Source organism: Lycium ferocissimum, chromosome 5 (assembly GCF_029784015.1).
Source record: "Lycium ferocissimum isolate CSIRO_LF1 chromosome 5, AGI_CSIRO_Lferr_CH_V1, whole genome shotgun sequence".
Taxonomy (NCBI): domain Eukaryota; kingdom Viridiplantae; phylum Streptophyta; class Magnoliopsida; order Solanales; family Solanaceae; genus Lycium; species Lycium ferocissimum.
Genome location: NC_081346.1, coordinates 2,603,053 through 2,623,447, shown reverse-complemented (window position 1 = coordinate 2,623,447; position 20,395 = coordinate 2,603,053). Strand labels below are relative to the sequence as shown.

Here is a 20,395-nt window from a genome sequence, read left to right as displayed (position 1 = left end):
CACCGAACCGAACTAGTTCGGTTAGGTTCTTTCGGTTTTGGTTTTTTGAAATTCGGTTCGGTTTTTTGGTTTTCGGTATTTATGCCCAGCCCTAAATTCATATGTAATCCAGAACGGAACCTAAATGGGTTAGAGATTTCGTAGCTCAGTTGGTTAGCTATCTGAACTTTCAACTTGTTGGTGAAAGTTCGAATCCCCATATTGTAATCCCTCCCTCATTTCCCCTTCCCCTATCACCTTTGTAATTAAAAAAAAATAAAAATAAAAACCTAAATGGGCCAACAAACTTGACCAGCTTCAGTCCGTCATCTATCAATTAAAAGGTAGACGTATATTGAATTTGGAAATTATGTTTTTAGATTTGGGTAAAAGTCTAATATTATTACCGTAGTTCGTGTCACTATTTTGTTTTACCGCTTCAAAAAATGGAAGACTCGACAAATTATTCATCCTTTTCTCTCTTTTTTGGCTCTTTTTCCTTACTTTTCTCCCAAGTGTTGTCCTTTTGTTGGAAAGAATGAAGCATAACAGTTCGGTTGCAACTTTATGCATGTATTGAGTCTTGCAAACGAAATACTCTAATGCTATGATTCTTCATGTCTATCTAAATCACCTAAAATTAAAAAGAAAAATGAAAAACTCATTAAATTAAAATTGCTTTCATTATGTACTACTTTTGGAAATTTATATATTGTTGATATTATCATATTGAAACCAAAAAAAAAAAAAAAACAAGAACCGTTAACTGAGAGCTACTTTGAATAAACATGTGGAAGTTACTAGTTTTAAAGGATGATAAATGGGAGAAGAGAGTAGTGAAAGAATATTTCAGTTGGTTTAGATATTTGTCTCCGTCATAGTAGATATTTGTCTCCGTCATAGTTCAAGTTATCACATAAATGTAACATCTAATAAAGATCTAACTATATGTGGAATTATTTTTCTTATTTCTTATGTTAAGAAAACCTCTAAACGAGCAAACAGCAATGGTAAATTAAAATTGATTAGTTTTGAAGTTGTGACGTTCTTTGAGAATTATAGATTAATTGAAGAAAGCTTAGTTAGAGTCTAAGAGCTGATATGTACAAGAATAATTTTTTTTTTTTACCCCTCCCCAAGGAGCTCTCCTTTATTTGCTTTCTTCGTGACTCAAACTCACAATCTTCTCGGGTTGGAGATGGTGAATGATTACCATCTGAGCAACACTCTCTTGTTGAATCATTTTTTTAAATCTTAAATGTAGTAAATTTTATAAAAAGAAATGTATCTAAAAAAAATTAACAAACCCGATTTATACAATAGTAATCCTCACCACTAATTAAGGATTCATTTTCGTCAATGCATTGCATTTTATCTTTTCTCTATTTTCCATAATGTTCATTCTCTCTTCCACAAATAAAATCTTACTCAATATCTCAAAGATTTTGAAATGAAGAATATATTAAAGGTTATCCCTCTTTAATGAGGTTGCCATTCAGAAATTTTTGATAATCTTTTCTATGATACTTAGCAATTGTACGTTAAGCTCAAACAATCCAACTTTAAAAGATATGGGGAGATTGTTATTAAAAGCTAATAATTTAATTTCTTTGTACCTAGGTATACTTATTTTCAAAAGAAAAAAATATTGAATAAATTAAAATTTGTATTTTTTATGTTTCGGCCTCATGGATAAGGGTAACGTGCAAGGCGCGTATCAAAAACTAGTAATGAAAAAAATACTTTATAGATGGTATATTGTGTTAATTTTCCTAGTTAAATATAAGCATACCCATTTTGATACTTATGCTTGGCCCAATGTGGGATCACGACGGCATGTTGTTGCTGTTGTTTGGCTCAATTGTGTATTAGGATTAAGAAAACTAAATTCTTTCCCTTGATTGTAACTATATAAAAAAAAACGTGAATTTTTTCTGTCCATCGTCTCTATTATTCACAAATCTGTCACAATGCTCTCTACACTTTTAAAACACTCTAGCCTCATCATGAAGTATTTCTCCAGAATCTTTGTTCGATCCATACCTAGTGGAAGAACACTATACCAATAGTTGAAAAACTCATTTGTCCCCGTTATTGTGGAAAGAACTGGGTATGTAATTTTTTTTGAATATTTAGGCACTAATTATTTTATTTTATATATTTTTCAAGAATATTTTGTTTAAATATACAGTATTGAAGGATTGTTTGCGGTCACGGGTGCGATATTACATTCACGTCACATTATGACGTCTCACCATGTCCTCCTTGACACTCCGATGATGTTTCTCGCATACCTGGAAGAGTCTTTCGTGCTATCTCGGTTGATGCACTCCCAAAAATAGACATAGCTCTCCGTACGCTAGTTGGGAGTGACCAAATCAACATTAAGTCTATTATCACAATAGATTCACAAGAAGTTTTTATTGGGGATGAGGTTTTTGCTATGGATAGCACAGTCGAGGGAGTCTACCAAGATCTATGGTGTCATTTCTGGACTTAGTAGGAGTGCAAAAATGAAAGGGGTTTAATATGTTTTACAAAAAAACAGTCGGGTCAACCTGAGGGTGTAGTGGTTCACCACCTCGGGCTACTGCATTGGAATATGCTTTGGTGCAATATGTCCATCGATCAATTGCATTTGCCATTTCCATAAATATGATCTGTATTGCCATACATAAATAAAGTAACTATTGTGTTTTAGAAAATTAAAGAGGAATAAAAGGAAAAAGTATAGACACGGAGATGAATTGCTTTTTCTCAAGTTTCAATTTAGATAAGCTAGAGTAGGAGTTTATTTTCCTTTATTCACTCATTTTGAATAACCATTTCATTTTTTTGTGCAGATTGCCCTTCAAAGGCACTGGTCTTTAATTTTTGTCCCTCAAATTGGTGGTCTTTAATTTTTGTCCTTCGCCAATACGAGGAGGAATTTCGTAAGTAGCGAGTTTTGAATCGGGCGAGTTTCTAAACTACTCACGAGGCCTAACTTTTCTTCTGAAACTCGTCTTGTGATTTTTTTTCTTTTCAATGGGATTCGAACCCAAAACCTCATAGTATTAGGCGAAGGATAAAAATTAAAGACACCAATTTGAGGGACAAAAATTAAAGACCATAGCCTTTGAAGGGTAATCGTGCAAATGATTAACCATTTTGAGTTACCATTTTATCACTTTGAGTTTTCAAAACCCCTTTCTTCTTCCCCCACCCCCCCCCCCCCCCACCCCTTTTTTTTTCTTTCTGATTTTTCAAAAAGTTAGAATTTTTGGTATAAAAGGAGTTTGATAGCAGTTTTTAAAGTATTGTATATTAAATGATATATATTTTCATTTTAATTTTTAACTGCTAAGATAAAAATATTTAATTGGATGTAAACACTGAATGAGAATAAAATATAATGCGAACATGTGTTATGCGTCATGAGTGCTTAAGCACCCATTACTTTTGGAGTCAAACACAATTACTTACTATATAAAAGGAACTACTATTAGTTAACAATTTCCAGATTAAAAATAATTGAGCACGCATGATTTAAAAATGAGAAAACACATAAAATTCCCCAAATTTGTCTACTTAACTTAGTTTAGCACTTTAACTCTATAAACGTTTATAAAAAGAAAAAGAAAAAAAAGGACAGCCTGGTGCACTAAGATCCTGTTATATATGCGCAGTGTTCGGGGAAACGGACCACAAGAATTTATTATACGCAGTCTTATCCTGCGTTTCTGCAAGAGGATGTTTTCACGACTTAAACATGTACACATGACCTCCTGATCACATGACAAAGAACTTTACTAGTTAGCCAAGTGAAATCCCCTATTGAAATAAATAATCCTCACATTCAAATTATATTTATTAAAAAAATTCATTATTATTTAATTTATGTATAATAATTCCACATTTTAATTTATCGTATTTATAAACTATATGCCCTAGACATTGTTATAAACTAGGATAAATCAACATAACTATGATACTGGAGTACAATATTTGAAAAGGCTTAATGCATACGTGTCCCCTAAATTTGTTCCCTTTTTTTTTTGGCACCTCAATTTAGTGTTGTTTCTATTGAACCCCCAAACTCGCCCTCAAGTGTGTCTATTGAACCCCTTAAATTTGATTTTTATTAGAAGCAGAAATTAAATTGGAAAATGAAGGTGGAGTAATATTTTAGACATGTGGTAAGTTATTCTGTAGTTCATGGATGTGTCAGTTTCTGCTGGTTCTGCTCTTCCACTGTCAGTTTAATTAAGAGTTAATCTTTTTTTTCCTCTCAATTGCTGTTAGTCTTAACTAAAAGATGACATAATTAAATTAGAATATCTATTAGCATGTAGTAAATTGAAGATGGAATATTATGTAGGTCGAATTGTGTTTGATAGACACACTTAAAAATGAGTTCAGTAGTCAATAGAAACAACAGTTAATTGAGGTGCTAAAATAATTTTACAAAAAAACAAATTTATTATGCATTAAGCCATTTGAAAATCACAGAGTCCTTCATCATCCGAGGAAGAGAGGGGTTGGCGAATGAGCACGTAACACTCTTGATCCACCATCGCCATCTTATTTGTCGCGATTGTCATACATATGCGTTGTGCAGTGACATGATTCTTGTCATATCACGTAACTTCTGTCACTTTTATGTCTTATGCGAGTGTGACTTACAGGCCCCGCTTTACTTAAATTCCTATACGTATAATATACCTGAGTAGAAAAGTTATTTTGTACAAGTACAACGTATAAGTGTATAGTACTTAATAGTTTTGTACAAATATTAAAGGATACATAATAATAAAGTAGAAACAAACAGAAGAGAAATAAAGGGGCAGAGAGAATCGAGGCGCATGCAAAAACCCTCATCATGTTGTCCTCTGTGACCCACGCAAACTTCCCATGCCTCTTCACCTTTTTCTCTGACTTCCATATATTACTCCTCTTTTTCCTCTTTTGTCCCTTTTATTTTATATATAGCTATATTTTTACATTTCTTTTTCTTTAACCTCTTCCTAATTCTTTTTATTTTTTATTTGGTGTCCAATATCCATTTCAGGACTTTGAGTAATTCGAATTCATATCGTGTATCCAATAAAGAATTAAAACCTCCCTTTCAGAATTACTTCAATTTTTAGGATTCGCACGAAAACTTCTGACTAGGCATGGAAGGGTTCTTGTTTTCTAAGCGAAAATTTCTGCTAGATTCGATATGATTTTATCATATTGATATTTTTTTGTATTACAAGTAATGCTTGCGCATAACGTAGTATATCATTTTTTTTTATAACGTCTCAAATATTTAAATAGCTTTTCAAATATAGAGTTTTAAATATGCTTCAATAATACCTTTTCAATATGATTTCAAATAGATAAATTTTTCAATAAAGGCATTGAATAAAAGACACTTAAAATTAATAAACGACAAAAGATATAATAAGAGAAATTTAGCACACGAAACATCCCGCCATTCGTGCAGGTTTAGAAAAGAGCGCTCAAGAGGCATGAACTATTCTAATATAAGTATCAGTACCTAATTCCAAACTTCACGTATATTGATATCAATAATAAAGTATCTTAAATCAAGGGTTGAACCGTCGATCTCATCTTACCATATTGATATTTTTTTGTATCTCAAGTAATGCTTGCGCGTAATAAACAACTTTTTTTTATAACGACTCAAATATTTAAGTAGCTTTTCAAATATAGAGTTTTAGATATGCTTCAATAATACTTTTTCATTGTGATTTCAAACAGATAAATTTTTCGTTAAAGACATTCAATAAAAGACATTTAAAATTGATAAACGACAAAAGATATAATAAAGAGCAATCTAGCACACGAAATATCCCGCCATTCATGCAGGCTTAGGAAAGAGTGACAATCTCAAGAGGCATGAACTATTCTGACATAAGTATCAGTAGCTAATTTCAAACTTCACGTGTATTGACATCAATAATAAAGTATGTTGAACCGCCGATCTCATCTTAAGCATTACCATATTTCAAGTAATGCTTGGGCATAGAGTAGTACACAATTTTTTTATACCGACTCAAATATTTAAGTAGCTTTTCAAATATCGAATTTTAGATATGCTTCAATAATACTTTTTCATTTTGATTTCAAACAGATAAAGTTTTTGATAAAGACATTCGATAAAAGACACTTAAAATTGATAAACGACAAAAGATGTAATAAAGAGCAATCTAGCATACGAAACATGCCACCGTTCGTGCAGGTTTAGAAAAGAGCCACGCGCGTAAGAGGCATGAACTACTCTGACGTAAGTATCAATAGCTAATTCCAAACTTCACGTGTATTGACATCAATAATAAATTATTTTAAATTAAGGTTTGAACTGCCGATCTCATCTAAAAATATTGATTTTTTTATTTTTATTTTTGTATTTCAAGTAATGCTTGCGCATAACGTAGTACACAATTTTTATTTTATTTTTTATAACGACTCAAATATTTAAGTAGCTTTTCAAATATAGAGTTTTAGACATACTTCAATAATACATTTTCATTATGATTTCAAACAGATAAATTTTTCGATTAAGACATTCGATAAAAGACATTTAAAATGGATAAACGACAAAAGATATAGTAAAGAGCAATCTAGCACACGAAACATCCCGCCATTCGTGCAGGTTTGGAAAAGAGCCACACGCACAAGAGGCATGAACTATTCTGACGTAAGTATCGATAGCTTGTTCCAAATTTCACGTGTATTGACATCAATAATAAAGTATCTTAAATTAAGGGTTGAACCGCCGATCTCATCTTACAATATTGATTTTTTTTTTTTTTGTATTTCAAATAATGCTTGCGCATAACATAGTACACAATTTTTTTTTTATAACGACTCAAATATTTAAGTAGCTTTTTAGGTATAGAGTTTTAGACATGCTTCAACAATACCTTTCCATCATGATTTTAAACAGATAACATTTTCGATAAAGACATTCGATAAACGACACTTAAAATTGATAAACGATAAAAGATTATAAATAGCAATCTAACACACGAACATCCCGCTTTCGTGCAGGTCTGAGACACATTTCAAGAGGCATGAACTATCCCGACGTGAGTATCAATAGCTAATTACAAACTTCACGTTTATTGACATCGCTAATAAATATCATAACATCAAGGGTTGAACTGCCAATTTCATCTTACCGTATTGATATATTTTTGTATTTTCAAGTAACGCTTGCGCATAACGCAGTACACAATTTTTATAACGGCTCGAATATTTAAGTAGTTTTTCAAATATGGAGTTTTAGATATGCTTCAATAATACTTTTCCATCATGATTTTAAACAAATAATTTTTTCGATAAAGACATTCGATAAAAGACACTTAAAATTGATAAACGACAAAAGACATAATAATGAGCAATCTAGCACACGAACATCCCGCATTCGTGTAGGTCTGAGCCACACGTCAAGAGGCGTGAACTATCCGAAAATAAGTATTGATAGAGAATTCCAAACTTCACGTGTATTAACATCAGTAATAAATATCTTAACATCAAGGGTTGAACCGCCAATCTCATCTTACTATATTGATATCTTTTTGTATTCAAGTAATGCTTACGAATAATGTAGTACACAATTTTTATAACGGCTCAAATATTTAAGTAGAATTTCAAATATAGAGTTTTATATATGCTTCAATAATACCTTTCCATCATGATTTCAAACATATAATTTTTTATATAAAGACATTTGATAAAAGACACTTAAAATTGATAAACGATTAAAGATTAGAAAGAGCAATCTAACACATGAACATCCCACTTTGGTGCAGGTCTGAGACACACGTCAAGAGGCATGAACTATCATGACATAAGTATCAATAGCTAATTCCCAACTTCACGTGTATTGACATCGCTAATAAAGATCTTAACATCAAGGGTTGATCCGCCAATCTCATCTTACCGTATTGATATATTTTTGTATTTCAAGTAATGCTTGCGCATAACGTAGTACACAATTTTTATAACGGTACAAATATTTAAGTAGCTTTTCAAATATAGAATTTTAGTATGCTTCAATAATACCTTTCCATCATGATTTCAAACAGATAATTTTTTCGATAAAGACATTGGATAAAAAACACTTAAAATTGATAAACGACAAAAGATATAATAAAGAACAATCCAAAGACACGAACATCCCGCATTCGTTCAGATCTGAGCCACACGTCAAGAGCCGTGATCTCTCCTGACGTAAGTATTGATAGCGAATTCCAAACTTCACGTGTATTGACATCAAAAATAAATATCTTAACATCAAGGGTTGAACCGCAAATCTCGTCTTACCGTATTGATATCGTTTTGTATTCAAGTAATGCTTGCGCATAACGTAGTACACATTTTTTATAATGGCTCAAATATTTAAGTAGCTTCTCAAATATAGAGTTTATATATGCTTCAATAATACCTTTCCATCACGATTTCAACATAAATTTTTTCCGATAAAGACACTTAAAATTGATAAATGACAAAAGATATAATAAAGAGCAATCTAGCACACGAACATCCCGCATTCATGTAGGTCTGAGCCACACGTCAAGAGGCGTGAACTATCCTGACATAAGTATTGATAGCGAATTCCAAACTTCACGTGTATTGACATCAGTAATAAATATCTTAACATCAAGGGTTGAACCGCAAATCTCATCTTACCGTATTGATATCTTTTTGTATTCAAGTAATGCTTGCGCATAACGTAGTACACAATTTTTATAATGGCTCAAGTATTTAAGTAGCTTTTCAAATATAAAGTTTTATATATGCTTCAATAATACCTTTCCATCATGATTCAACATATAATTTTTTTGATAAAGAGATTCGATAAAAGACACTTAAAATGGATAAACGACAAAAGATATAATAAAGAGCAATCTAGCACACGAACATCCCGCATTCGTGCAGGTCCGAGCCACATGTCAAGAGGCGTGAACTATCTTGACGTAAGTATTGATAGCGAATTCCAAACTTCACGTGTATTGACATCAACAATAAGTATCTTAACATCAAAAATTGAACCGCCAATCTCATAAAAACTACTCCTTCCGCTTCCAATTAAAGTGTCTTATTTTTTTTAGTTTGTCCAAAAAAGATTTTCTCTTTCTATATTTAGTAAGTAGGCAACTCAAACATTATACATGACAAGTTTAAAAATCACAAAATTCAAAAAATATTTTTAGTACATACACACATTTTTAATTTAGGACCATAAAATTTAAAAATCTCTTTATATTTTTTTTAAATTTTATGTGCAGTCAAATTAAGACACTTTAAATTGAGACGAATTTGCAAAGTAAACAAAAGTCAAGAACTTAAAATAACTTAATATGAGCAAAATAAAATTTTAAAAAATGAAAGGGCAAAATGGTCATAAAGAAGGTCATAAAGTATGCCAAATGTGGTGCGGCTAACAGCGGTCAGCAGAGTATAGTACTAGTGTAGTATAGTATTATAGCATAGGGTGATTGGCCTGAAAGGAGAGTAGCAAAAAGAAGCAAGAATATCCTCACTGTCCCTAAAGCCAAAAGAAGTTGACAGACTGATATACAATGGTGAAGAGATACCTCTAAATCCACTTTCCTAAATCCAAATAAAACCTCTTTTTACTCTCTCTCTCTCTCTCTCTCTCTCTGTCACTCTCATATCCAGAGTTTATATCCTTTTCTTTTTTACTTTGCATTAAAACCCCCTCAATTTTTCATTCATTGTTACCAGTCGAAGATCCACCCTTCTGATAATAATATCTCATTATGCCTACAAGATCCTGTACTTTGAATATTTGATAGGGGCTGCTGTGGTTGGTTTGCTTTTTGTTCAAACTCTTAAAGATGCTACTACTGCAAAATTTGGGTACTAAAGTTAAACTAGTAATTCAAAGCTATGAAGAAGATCTGTTTCTTGGTTTCTTTATTTCTTCTTCTAAGGCCTAAAGCTTGGATCTTTTAGTGAATATCAAGATCCAAAAGTTGGTTGGTCACTGGTGTTCACTTTACTGAGAAGAAAACAAAGCTTGAAAATTTTTAAGTTGGTGTGGAAGGAAATGTATGTTATGTTATTAGAGAAAATTGGGTTCTTCAGTTCTTTTTTTTTTTTTTTTGGTAATGGTGAAAGATAAGTAGTGGAGTATTTTTTTTAGTTTATTGGGAAGCTCTGAAATCGAAAGATATACAAGTTTGTCTAGTGCTTAACGCTGAAGATATAGTAGTGCCGTTTCAGTTTGGTAACTGGTTTCTTTTACTCTTTTAGTATTGCCAAGAAAAGGTCACACTTCCAAACATTCTCATTTTGTTCAGAGCCCAAAAAAAAAAAAAAGGAAAGAATAATAATGCTAAAGAAGGTTCAAGTTCTTGAATTGTTGTGAAGATACAAAGGGAAGAAGTTTCAAGTTTGTTGAGAACTGTTCATTTTGAAGGGTATTTTATTAGACTGTACTAAGATTTAAAAGCAAAATGGCTACCTGCAAGGATGGTAATAAGTCAGTGTTGGATAATGGAAAGTATGTCCGGTATACACCTGAGCAGGTTGAAGCACTTGAAAGGCTTTATCATGATTGTCCTAAACCTAGTTCAATGCGCCGTCAGCAACTTATCCGAGAATGTCCTATTCTCTCCAACATTGAACCTAAACAAATCAAAGTTTGGTTCCAGAATCGAAGGTATTAATTACTGGAAATTTTCTGTTTTTTACTCTCTTGTTAAGTCTTACTAGTTTGCAAAATTGTACTTTGAAGCTAGCTTTGTTAAAAAAAAATAATAATCTAATCTTGGATTCCTTTTCTTTCACCATGTTTGTATATTTTCTTGCTAAATCTTACTCACTTACTGTTCAACATTGCATTTGAAGTTAGCTGCATAAAAATTTCCATTCTTGGGGTTTTCCTTTTCTGTATGTTTATTCTTTTTTCAACTATCTGCACTTTCATTTCAATCTTTTTTCAGTTCCTACTTCTGTGTGAATAACATAATTTTCTGAATTCTTGTGGAAAAAAATCCATTCTTGGGTTCCCTTTTTTTTTCTTTTTCTATACATTTTCTTGCTAAATCTTACTCACTTACTGTTAAAATTGCATTTGAAGTTAGCTGGAAGTAGAAAAATCCATTCTCGGGGTTCCCCTTTTTCTCTATGTTAATTCTTTGTTCAGCAATCTGCATTTCTCTTTTCATTTATTATCACATTGTCTAGTCTCTTTTCTCTATTCCTACTAATTATGTGTGAATGACATAATTTTTGCTTTCTGTTTTTCAATTTTTGGATAAATATAGATGCAGGGAGAAACAGAGGAAAGAGGCCTCACGGCTTCAAAATGTGAATAGGAAGCTGACGGCGATGAACAAGCTATTAATGGAAGAGAATGACAGACTACAGAAGCAAGTCTCTCAACTGGTGTATGAAAATGGCTACTTTCGTAGGCAAACTGTAAGATTTTTTTCACAATAGATATAAGACCATGTTTTCGCCTTTCCTTCAAACTAATGTCGCTTAAATTGAACTTTAGACTCAGAGGCGGAGCGAGAAATTTAAGCTTATGGGTTCGAAATTTTAGTCTTTATGAGATAATGAGCTCTAAATTAATAAAAGTTGTATGCATTAAATGAATTTCTTAAGACAAACATAAGATTTGAACCAGAACTACAGGCTTGTGCTGAACTCGCTTCCTGCACTCTAGCTCGGCCCTCAGAGTAGTTTCCATGAAAAAGAAATATTAAGGAGCCGTTGGCCATGAGAATTATTCACTATTTTCCAAAATCAGTGCTTGGTTATAAAGTGAAAAATATTTGGAATCTATGGCCAAACACCCACTAAATTTATGTTGATTTTTTTTTTTTGCATTGCAGACACCGCTTGCTACAAAAGATACTAGTTGTGAATCGGTGGTGACGAGTGGTCAACACCAATTGACATCTCAGCATCCTCCAAGGGATGCTAGTCCTGCAGGGTGAGTGGGATTGCAGTTGTTGGGTCCTTTTCTTGTTAACATAGTGGTTTGTGAGTTTGTGTCCATTTCTCTTGTTTTTTGTGTTTGTGGCTTATGGTAAATTTTTTGTGCTTTTTCCCAGGCTTTTGTCCATTGCAGAAGAAACTTTAACAGAGTTTCTTTCAAAGGCTACTGGAACCGCTGTTGAGTGGGTCCAAATGCCTGGAATGAAGGTAATTTTTTAAATTAAGAATAATGCCTTTTCACAAATAAATAAATAAATTACTCCCTTCGTTTCAATTTAAATGTTTTACTTTCCTTTTTAATATGTTTTTAGAAAGTGCTTCGTTTTGTTTTTGGTAACTCTTTAATTCTAACATTCTACGTGACCTATTTCAGAATTGCAAGATTCAAATTATCTTGGTACATTACACATTTTTTAATTTAAGACCACAAGATTCGAAAGCCTCCCTTATTTTCTTAAATTCGTGCATGTTCAAACTATGACACCTCAATATTTTAGATTGTTGTATTATACTAGAGTATTATAGAACTGTTTATTTTCAAGTCTCCTTTTTTTGTAGCTATATTATTTCTGTTACAATTCTTAGTACTGGTTTAACTCTTTCTAATGATCTCTCTCTTGAAATGAATAGCCTGGTCCGGATTCCATTGGAATCATTGCTATTTCTCATGGTTGCACTGGTGTGGCAGCGAGAGCTTGTGGCCTGGTTGGTCTAGAGCCAACGAGGGTAAGTTGATCATCTCTTTTGACATTTATGTTTTTGGCGCTGTAATATAAAAATTAATTTTTTGAGATCCCTCCAGGTCTCCGAAATCCTTAAGGATCGACCTTCGTGGTTTCGTGACTGCCGGGTTGTTGATGTTCTCAATGTGCTGCCTACTGCCAATGGTGGAACCATTGAACTTCTTTACATGCAGGTGCGTTAGTGTACTGTTACTTCTCGTGCTTGTGCATTCAGTCCCTGTATGCCTTCTTGATGAACTTATAAACGTTTTTGCTCTTAGCTTTATGCACCAACGACGTTGGCCCCTGCCCGTGACTTCTGGCTCTTACGGTATACAACTGTAATGGATGATGGCAGTCTAGTGGTATGGATTCATTATGTCTAGTGACTTCACAGATTTTAGGATTTGTGCATTCACATGCTTCATGGACTAACATGTATCTATAATAAAATACACAGGTATGTGAAAGGTCACTTGGAAATACTCAAAATGGTCCGAGTATGCCACCAGTTCAGAATTTTGTGAGAGCAGAAATCTTACCTAGTGGATACTTGATTAGACCTTGTGAGGGGGGTGGTTCAATTATCCACATTGTTGATCATATGAATTTAGAGGTAAAGTTGTCGTCCATATTTCCTGTTCTCCTTCACAGTGCCTAGTTATGTAGTGTTTTGGTTGACAATATTATTATTGTTAGGCATGGAGTGTGCCAGAAGTATTACGTCCACTTTATGAATCATCAGCAGTGCTAGCTCAAAAGACGACAGTGGCGGTAAGAACTTTTGTTCAAATTGGTTCTATACCACGTGCAAGAACGGAAAATAATATTTGCATTCTCCTTGCAGGCACTACGCTACCTGAGGCAGATTGCACAGGAGGTTACACAGACTAATGTCACTAACTGGGGCAGACGACCAGCAGCTCTGCGCGCATTAAGCCAGAGGCTGAGCAGGTTTGAAAGACCTAATTTTTCATGGATTCTCTTTAACAGTTCTGTAGTTTTTCTTTAATTCAAATCTATGAATTACTTTGGCAGAGGCTTCAATGAGGCTCTTAATGGTTTAGCTGATGAGGGCTGGTCAATGCTCGATAGCGATGGAATGGATGATGTTACCATCCTTGTGAACTCTTCTCCTGATAAATTGATGGGCTTAAACCTTTCTTTTGCAAATGGATTTTCATCGATGAGCAATGTGGTTATGTGTGCAAAAGCATCGATGCTTCTACAGGTCTGCTCATATTCAATATGTTGATGCTGAAACTATATAATTGAATTGTTGATTTCCTATTTTTTTGAGTGGATAAATAACTGTTTCCTGTTTGTGTAGGTGGATAAATAAAGGTTTCCTGTTTGTGCTAGTGGATAAATATTATCTGAAAAACATTAAGTCTTTTTTCTAGACCGTGTTGTCTTTTTTGCTTTTTAACACAGTTGTTTTGTTTTTGTTGTCCAGAATGTGCCTCCTGCTATACTTCTCAGGTTTCTGCGGGAACATCGATCTGAATGGGCAGACAACAATATAGATGCTTATGCTGCTGCAGCCATTAAAGTTGGCCCCTGCAGCCTACCTGGGGCTCGAGTTGGTAACTTTGGGGGTCAAGTGATACTTCCACTTGCACATACTGTTGAGCATGAAGAGGCAGGCTTAGTAGATAAACTGTTCCAGTCAGTCTTGTTTTAAGATTTTCTTGTGGTTTCTCATCCTAGTTGCTGGTGCTCCTTTTTTGCTTATAGTTGCTGGAGGTTATTAAGTTGGAAGGCCATTCTCCTGAGGATGCTATAATGCCAAGAGATATGTTTCTATTGCAAGTATGTTTTAGTTTGCTGTCCATTTTTTCACCTTCTTGGCTCAGTAAATGAAATCTAATTTTATAAAAAAAAAAAAATAGATTTGAAGAAATTTTTCCTATATCTTGCGTCTACTTAAATTGTGGATTATGAGAATATCTTTCTTTGGATTGAAAGAACTATCTAATGTGGAAAATTATATTACATCAACAACTAAATAAAAAAAAATATAATTTTTTTGTACGGGAAAAGGTAGAATTTTAAGTATATTATATAGTATGGAAAAGGCAGAATTTTATTTTCCATGTGTTAGTCTCTGGTACTTGTGGTAATATCCACTCTACTTGCTTTTGACAGCTATGCAGTGGAATGGATGAAAATGCTGTTGGAACCTGCGCCGAACTCATATTTGCTCCTATTGATGCATCGTTTGCTGATGATGCACCATTGCTTCCGTCTGGATTCCGCATTATTTCTCTCGAATCTGGAAAGGTTAGTGTATGTATATTCTTTTAGGTATTTGTTCATTTGGTTTGTTATCCTCGAGTTTTTGCTAATATGCAACTTTATGCAGGAAGCCTCCAGTCCAAATCGCACCCTTGATCTTACTTCTGCACTTGAGACTGGCTCAGCGGAGAACAAAGCGGCCAATGACCTTCACGCTAGTGGTGGCACGTCAAGATCTGTCATGACAATTGCTTTTCAATTTGCTTTTGAAAGCCACATGCAAGAGAGTGTTGCTTCAATGGCTCGACAGTATGTCCGAAGCATTATTTCATCTGTTCAGAGGGTTGCATTAGCACTTTCACCCTCTCACTTGGGTTCCCATGGAGGTCTTCGTCTGCCACGGGGGACTCCTGAAGCACATACTTTAGCTCGTTGGATCTGCCAAAGTTACAGGTTTGTGATATATACTTGCATGTGTCCTAACATAGCAGCACACTGAGTAATGATTTTCACCCGGTCAGATTCTGTGCATTTCCTATATCGAATTGAAATACACGGTTTCTTTGCAACGTAAAATGTATAATTGTCAGATTACCACGAGTTTCATTTTCCACAAATTGGTTCATTATTCAATCTGATGTATTTTTCTTTGTCACGTCAAAAGAAATTCTTACTCTCCACTGAACGAGAAATGGTTCGATCCTCTTTTCTTTAGCTTGATTTCTTTCTGTGATATCTAAATGTGCAATGATGCTACTTATTTCATGAGCAATTTTTCCCCTGGGCCATTACTATGAGGAAAATTTATGGATGTTTGTCTGCTTGTCTATGAGGAAAATTTAAGGATGTTTGTCTGCTTGTAATTAAGTTCTAGAATTTGACATCAGTGTCCGTTGTGGATATTTTCTTCTTTTTTTCTTCTTCCTCTTAAGATGCTTTTTGGGCGTGGAGCTTCTGAAATCAAATACTGAAGGAAGTGAATCAATGCTCAAAAGCCTATGGCATCACTCAGATGCTATTATCTGCTGCTCTGCTAAGGTTTGTTCCAAAATCTCTTTCGATGCTGCACATTCATGCTTTGCAAAGTAAACTTTCGTTTTCAAATTATTTTTTTGCTTGTAGGGAAAACTCTAATTGCAGCGACCTAATGCTGCCAAATTGGAAGCCGAACTTTATCCTGACATATCTATTAGGAATTTAACCATCATTTTTTGCCCTTGTTTGGTTGCAAGATGCCTTACCTTTTAGTTCTTCTGAGTACTGAACTATTAAGTTCAAATATATACGCAGGCTTTGCCAGTTTTCACATTTGCAAATCAGGCTGGTCTTGACATGCTTGAGACAACCTTGGTCGCGCTTCAAGATATTACCTTGGAGAAAATATTTGATGATCATGGAAAGAAGAACCTCTGCACCGAGTTCCCACAGATAATGCAACAGGTTGGTACGCCTTTTATGAGGAAAGAGTTTGAATGTAGCAAGGAAGCAATTGGATTGTCTTGTATATGTGAATATAGTGAGCTTATTTGGACCATGGTAGCACTTGATGTAAAACCAATACTTAAAAGGTTGGCAAAAACTCACTGGATAAAATATGCTTAATTACCCTAATAAATTGAGCCTTGGCGCCACGGTAAGAGTTGCGCTGTGTGACCAAGAGGTCACTGGTTCAAGCTGTGCAAACTTCATCATGTTGAAACTGAAAGAGTGCATACAAAAAAACCTAATGTTGTTCAGCCCTTCCCCCGACCCCTCGGAATCTTAGTGCGCACCAATGTGCCCTTTTTATTATAAATTGACTAGTCTATCTTTGGGTAGCAGTAGCGTCTTAGTCTGATTTAAATTTGTTTGATCTAATCATGTTGATGTAATTCATTCACAGGGTTTTGCATGTCTACAAGGGGGAATTTGCTTGTCAAGCATGAGCAGACCTATTTCTTATGAGAGAGCAGTGGCGTGGAAAGTTATGAATGAAGAAGATACTGCTCATTGTATCTGTTTCATGTTTGTCAACTGGTCGTTTGTTTAAGTTATTTTGTCTAGATCTGGTTTTAAAGGGATCAGTAAACTCTACCTAAGAACCCTTTAAGTATATCCCCCTTTAATTAGAACCATTTTGAACTAGTTGTGTTTGTGAAACTTGTTTATTATGCTATCCTTGCTACTCAGGAACTTTATGCTATATTTGTCTATTGAATCCGTGACTTTAAAGCGTCTATATATCTGACCTTGCTGCCTTCCACAGATGAGTTGGAGGGTTCAAACCTCATTAGTAGCATATATAGTAGTGTAATGGACTAATGGTTATGGTCATTGGTTGGTCTCATGACAATATGTTGATTGCTCTTTGCATGAAGGGCAATACATGATAATCGCAACGGTCTTACTAGCAATAGGACTGTCAACTTAAATGGAGATCTTGAGGGGTCTATATATAATTAGCAGAGTGCAAATTTAAGCAATCTAACGACCCAAACTAGGGGCAGCCATCCGGCAGCCAACGAGTTTATTAATCAGTAAATATAAAGCGTGAACCTCTCAACAAAGTCTTGAAGAATCATATATCTGATTCAAATATAATACCAAGTACCGATGAGCCTGTCTAATTCAAATTAAATGCACTACAAAGCGCAAATATGCATGAGTCAGTGGAGCTTTCATAGAATACAACATCACATAGATGTTGATTTAGGACATAGCCTGAAAAGAGAAGCCACCACAGGCCTAGAATGATAAGGTAGGAATAATGTCTTATCGCTATTCTTAAACTTGCACTATTCTTTTCATGTCATATGAGCAAAGCTTTAGGGGGCGAAATGCACTAATAATCCATGTCAACGGATATATAATAGTTTTTCTAACCTATCGTAAACAAAAACAGAAAAAAAGAAAAGAAAAAAAACTCAGTTCGCCATGGAAAATATGGCGGCAACTGTGTTGGAGAAAATAAACACTAAAAAGAATTGCGTTTATTTTCTATATGCTTGCTGGCGAATTACAAAAAGCAAAAAAATAGAGGGTTCTTAATTACCTAACACTCATGCAGTATGTTAGCAAAAAGAACATTGATGTTTTTTGTTCTCTTGGGAAAATGAACACTTCAAGTAAGATTTGAGATCAATAACAGTACAAGATTTAATTAGTATATACTCCCTTGTCCTATGTTAGTTATGTTTTGTTTGTTGAGAGTCAAACTATGTGAACTTTGACTAACATTTAAAATATATATTTTTATCAAATTAACATGAGAAAAATTGCAACTTGTTGTATTTATCGTATAGTTTTTGAATTTAAAATTTAAAATTTCAAATTTAAATATGGAGTTGATCTAATCCAATTTAGCTTCGAAAATGAGTTAAATTAACTTTTAAAAAGAGAAACATAACAACTAATTTGAGACCGGGGGAGTACATATTAACAACTAGCAAATTTCCTCGCGTTGAGTGTGAATGAGCATATATTTGATCAATTAATCAGAATTGTAAACAGGACTTTAAAAAAGTAATTACATTATCAAGAAAAGGTTAAAAACCTGGAATATCCTAAAAATCCTGACAAGGATAATTAATCGGGGTTAACTCCAAAGCTTAGCCATAAAAAAGAAAAAGAAAAAAAAAAGATGCTCGAAGTACAGACGTTATTGCAAGACTTACAACTCAAGGAAGCGTCTAATCGATCAGGTTACTACATTAAGGTCACTCATTTCTTTAGTAATGGCAGGAATACAACTATTGGTTCTTGTTATTCCACCCTTCTTCAGATTCATAGTTCTGTCCCTTGGACTAATAGATTTGGCCCTCATAATTTCCTTTGTATTCTTCTTCAACATTTCTCTCATAGCCTCAGCTTGATAAAGTACTGGATAAGCCCTACCATATTTGTTAAACTTATGACAAGCACTCATATGTGTACTTAATGCTTCTTCATTTTTTCCTCCATTCTTTTGGGCTTCTTCTTTTACTGCATCAGCACAAAGCCCACATATCCACTTGCCTGAGTACTTTTTTCGAATTTGACCAATGTATTCAGAAGTGTACTCTTCGCTCATCCCACAACACTCACATTTCGCGTTTTCTACTTCGGAAATTGGAGGTGGATTTGAATCAATATCGACTTCATTGTTCATCCACTCGTATGAAATTTCGGACATTGTCCTTTTTAGGCTGTCGTTGGAGAGTCGAGGTGGTTGACTAAGGTTTTTTGTTCGAATGTTGGAACTGCCAATAGTCTCTCCATGAGGTGCCATTGAGAAGAAAAAATAGATGTACTTTGGCAAATTGGTGACTAGGTTTCGTGAATATTGTAAACAATATGTTTCAAGACATGCAAATGATTTGATGTAGTACTGGGCTTAATTTTCAGTAGAAGGTAACGGAGCATAGAGCGTTGAGATTTGTAATGTTGGCTAAGGATATAAAATGATGAAGATAATAGGTTGGTATTTATAGTTGTTGGCTGCTGCTTATTGTTTTCAAGTTGGGGGATGGAAAGTTTTTGAGTTGTGGACCCTGGGAACTTGCATGTCACTTTTCATTTCTATTCTATCTTAGTGAATTGTCTTGAAAGTGCTAGAATTTTTATTTAATTTATTTTTGATAGTGTAGAAGAAGTTTTTATGCTATTAAGCTATCAAAAGAAAACTACATGTAACAATTCATAATGAATTAAATTAGTATTTTGAAAAATAGACATGAAACCTGATATGTAAATAAAATATATTGATTCTACTAATGCTAGCTGATCAACTAGACGTACGATACATTATTACGGATTAATAAGAAATGACTAAGAATAAATTACTTATAATTTATGCTCCTTCAGATGCGGATTAAAAGTTTTAAATGCATAAATATTCGTGATTTACACCATGTTTAATAGTTTATTACTACTATCTTTTTTTATGTGACGTAATTACATTTTAACAAGTAAAACCATTTCTGCGACTGCATTATAAAAAACTTATGAAGCTCAAGTACTTTCTTTGTTTTTTTATAAGTGTTAGATTTTATATTCACAAAATAAACGAAATCTTTATCTAAATTCAATAGAATAAATTGGATAGTTCTTATCGTATTAGTTTCCCGTTACTTATTGTAAGACGAATAATAGTATTTTCCAATGTTCGGCGTAGTCTTCAATTGAATTTAGCATTAAAAACAGAGATCTGAATTTAGTTATTAAAATATAAATTAAGCGTGCAATCTTACTAAAAAGTTAAGGAGCCACGCCATTGTAATTGTTAAAATTTAAAGCAGTCTATGATTAGCCACAAAAAAAGAAAAAGGAGATCAACTTGCTTGACATCACAAGTTGGCCTATTTTGACCATCCAATATAATTTAGTTTTAGCCAAGAAAATGTTTTTTTTTACCTACCATGAGTATCCATGTATTCCCGTGAAACAGTAGTTAACTATCATGTTATACGTATAACTTAGCGTTCGTGTTGTACGTTTAGAATAGTAACTAAAAGGGTGTAAAAATGTCT

General features: G+C 33.8%; 2 protein-coding genes across 2 annotated transcripts; one reads left to right on the top strand and one right to left on the bottom strand.

Annotated features, from left to right (window-relative positions):
* The first annotated feature begins 9,484 nt into the window (after positions 1-9,484).
* LOC132055401 (homeobox-leucine zipper protein ATHB-15) lies at positions 9,485-17,124 on the top strand. Its single transcript, XM_059447202.1, has 18 exons — positions 9,485-10,663; positions 11,271-11,424; positions 11,844-11,944; positions 12,066-12,156; positions 12,580-12,675; positions 12,752-12,865; positions 12,953-13,036; positions 13,132-13,287; positions 13,371-13,445; positions 13,519-13,625; positions 13,710-13,902; positions 14,128-14,313; positions 14,409-14,483; positions 14,820-14,954; positions 15,037-15,362; positions 15,842-15,947; positions 16,200-16,349; positions 16,792-17,124. The coding sequence occupies exons 1-18, from the start codon at positions 10,458-10,460 to the stop codon at positions 16,936-16,938; spliced, it is 2,502 nt and encodes an 833-aa protein (XP_059303185.1). The 5' UTR covers positions 9,485-10,457; the 3' UTR covers positions 16,939-17,124.
* Positions 17,125-18,510: 1,386 nt separating this feature from the next.
* On the bottom strand, positions 18,511-19,307 carry LOC132058075 (uncharacterized). The gene has a single exon (XM_059450640.1). It carries the CDS (start codon positions 19,153-19,155, stop codon positions 18,586-18,588), a length of 570 nt encoding a protein of 189 aa, XP_059306623.1. The 5' UTR covers positions 19,156-19,307; the 3' UTR covers positions 18,511-18,585.
* Between the last annotated feature and the right edge of the window lie 1,088 nt (positions 19,308-20,395).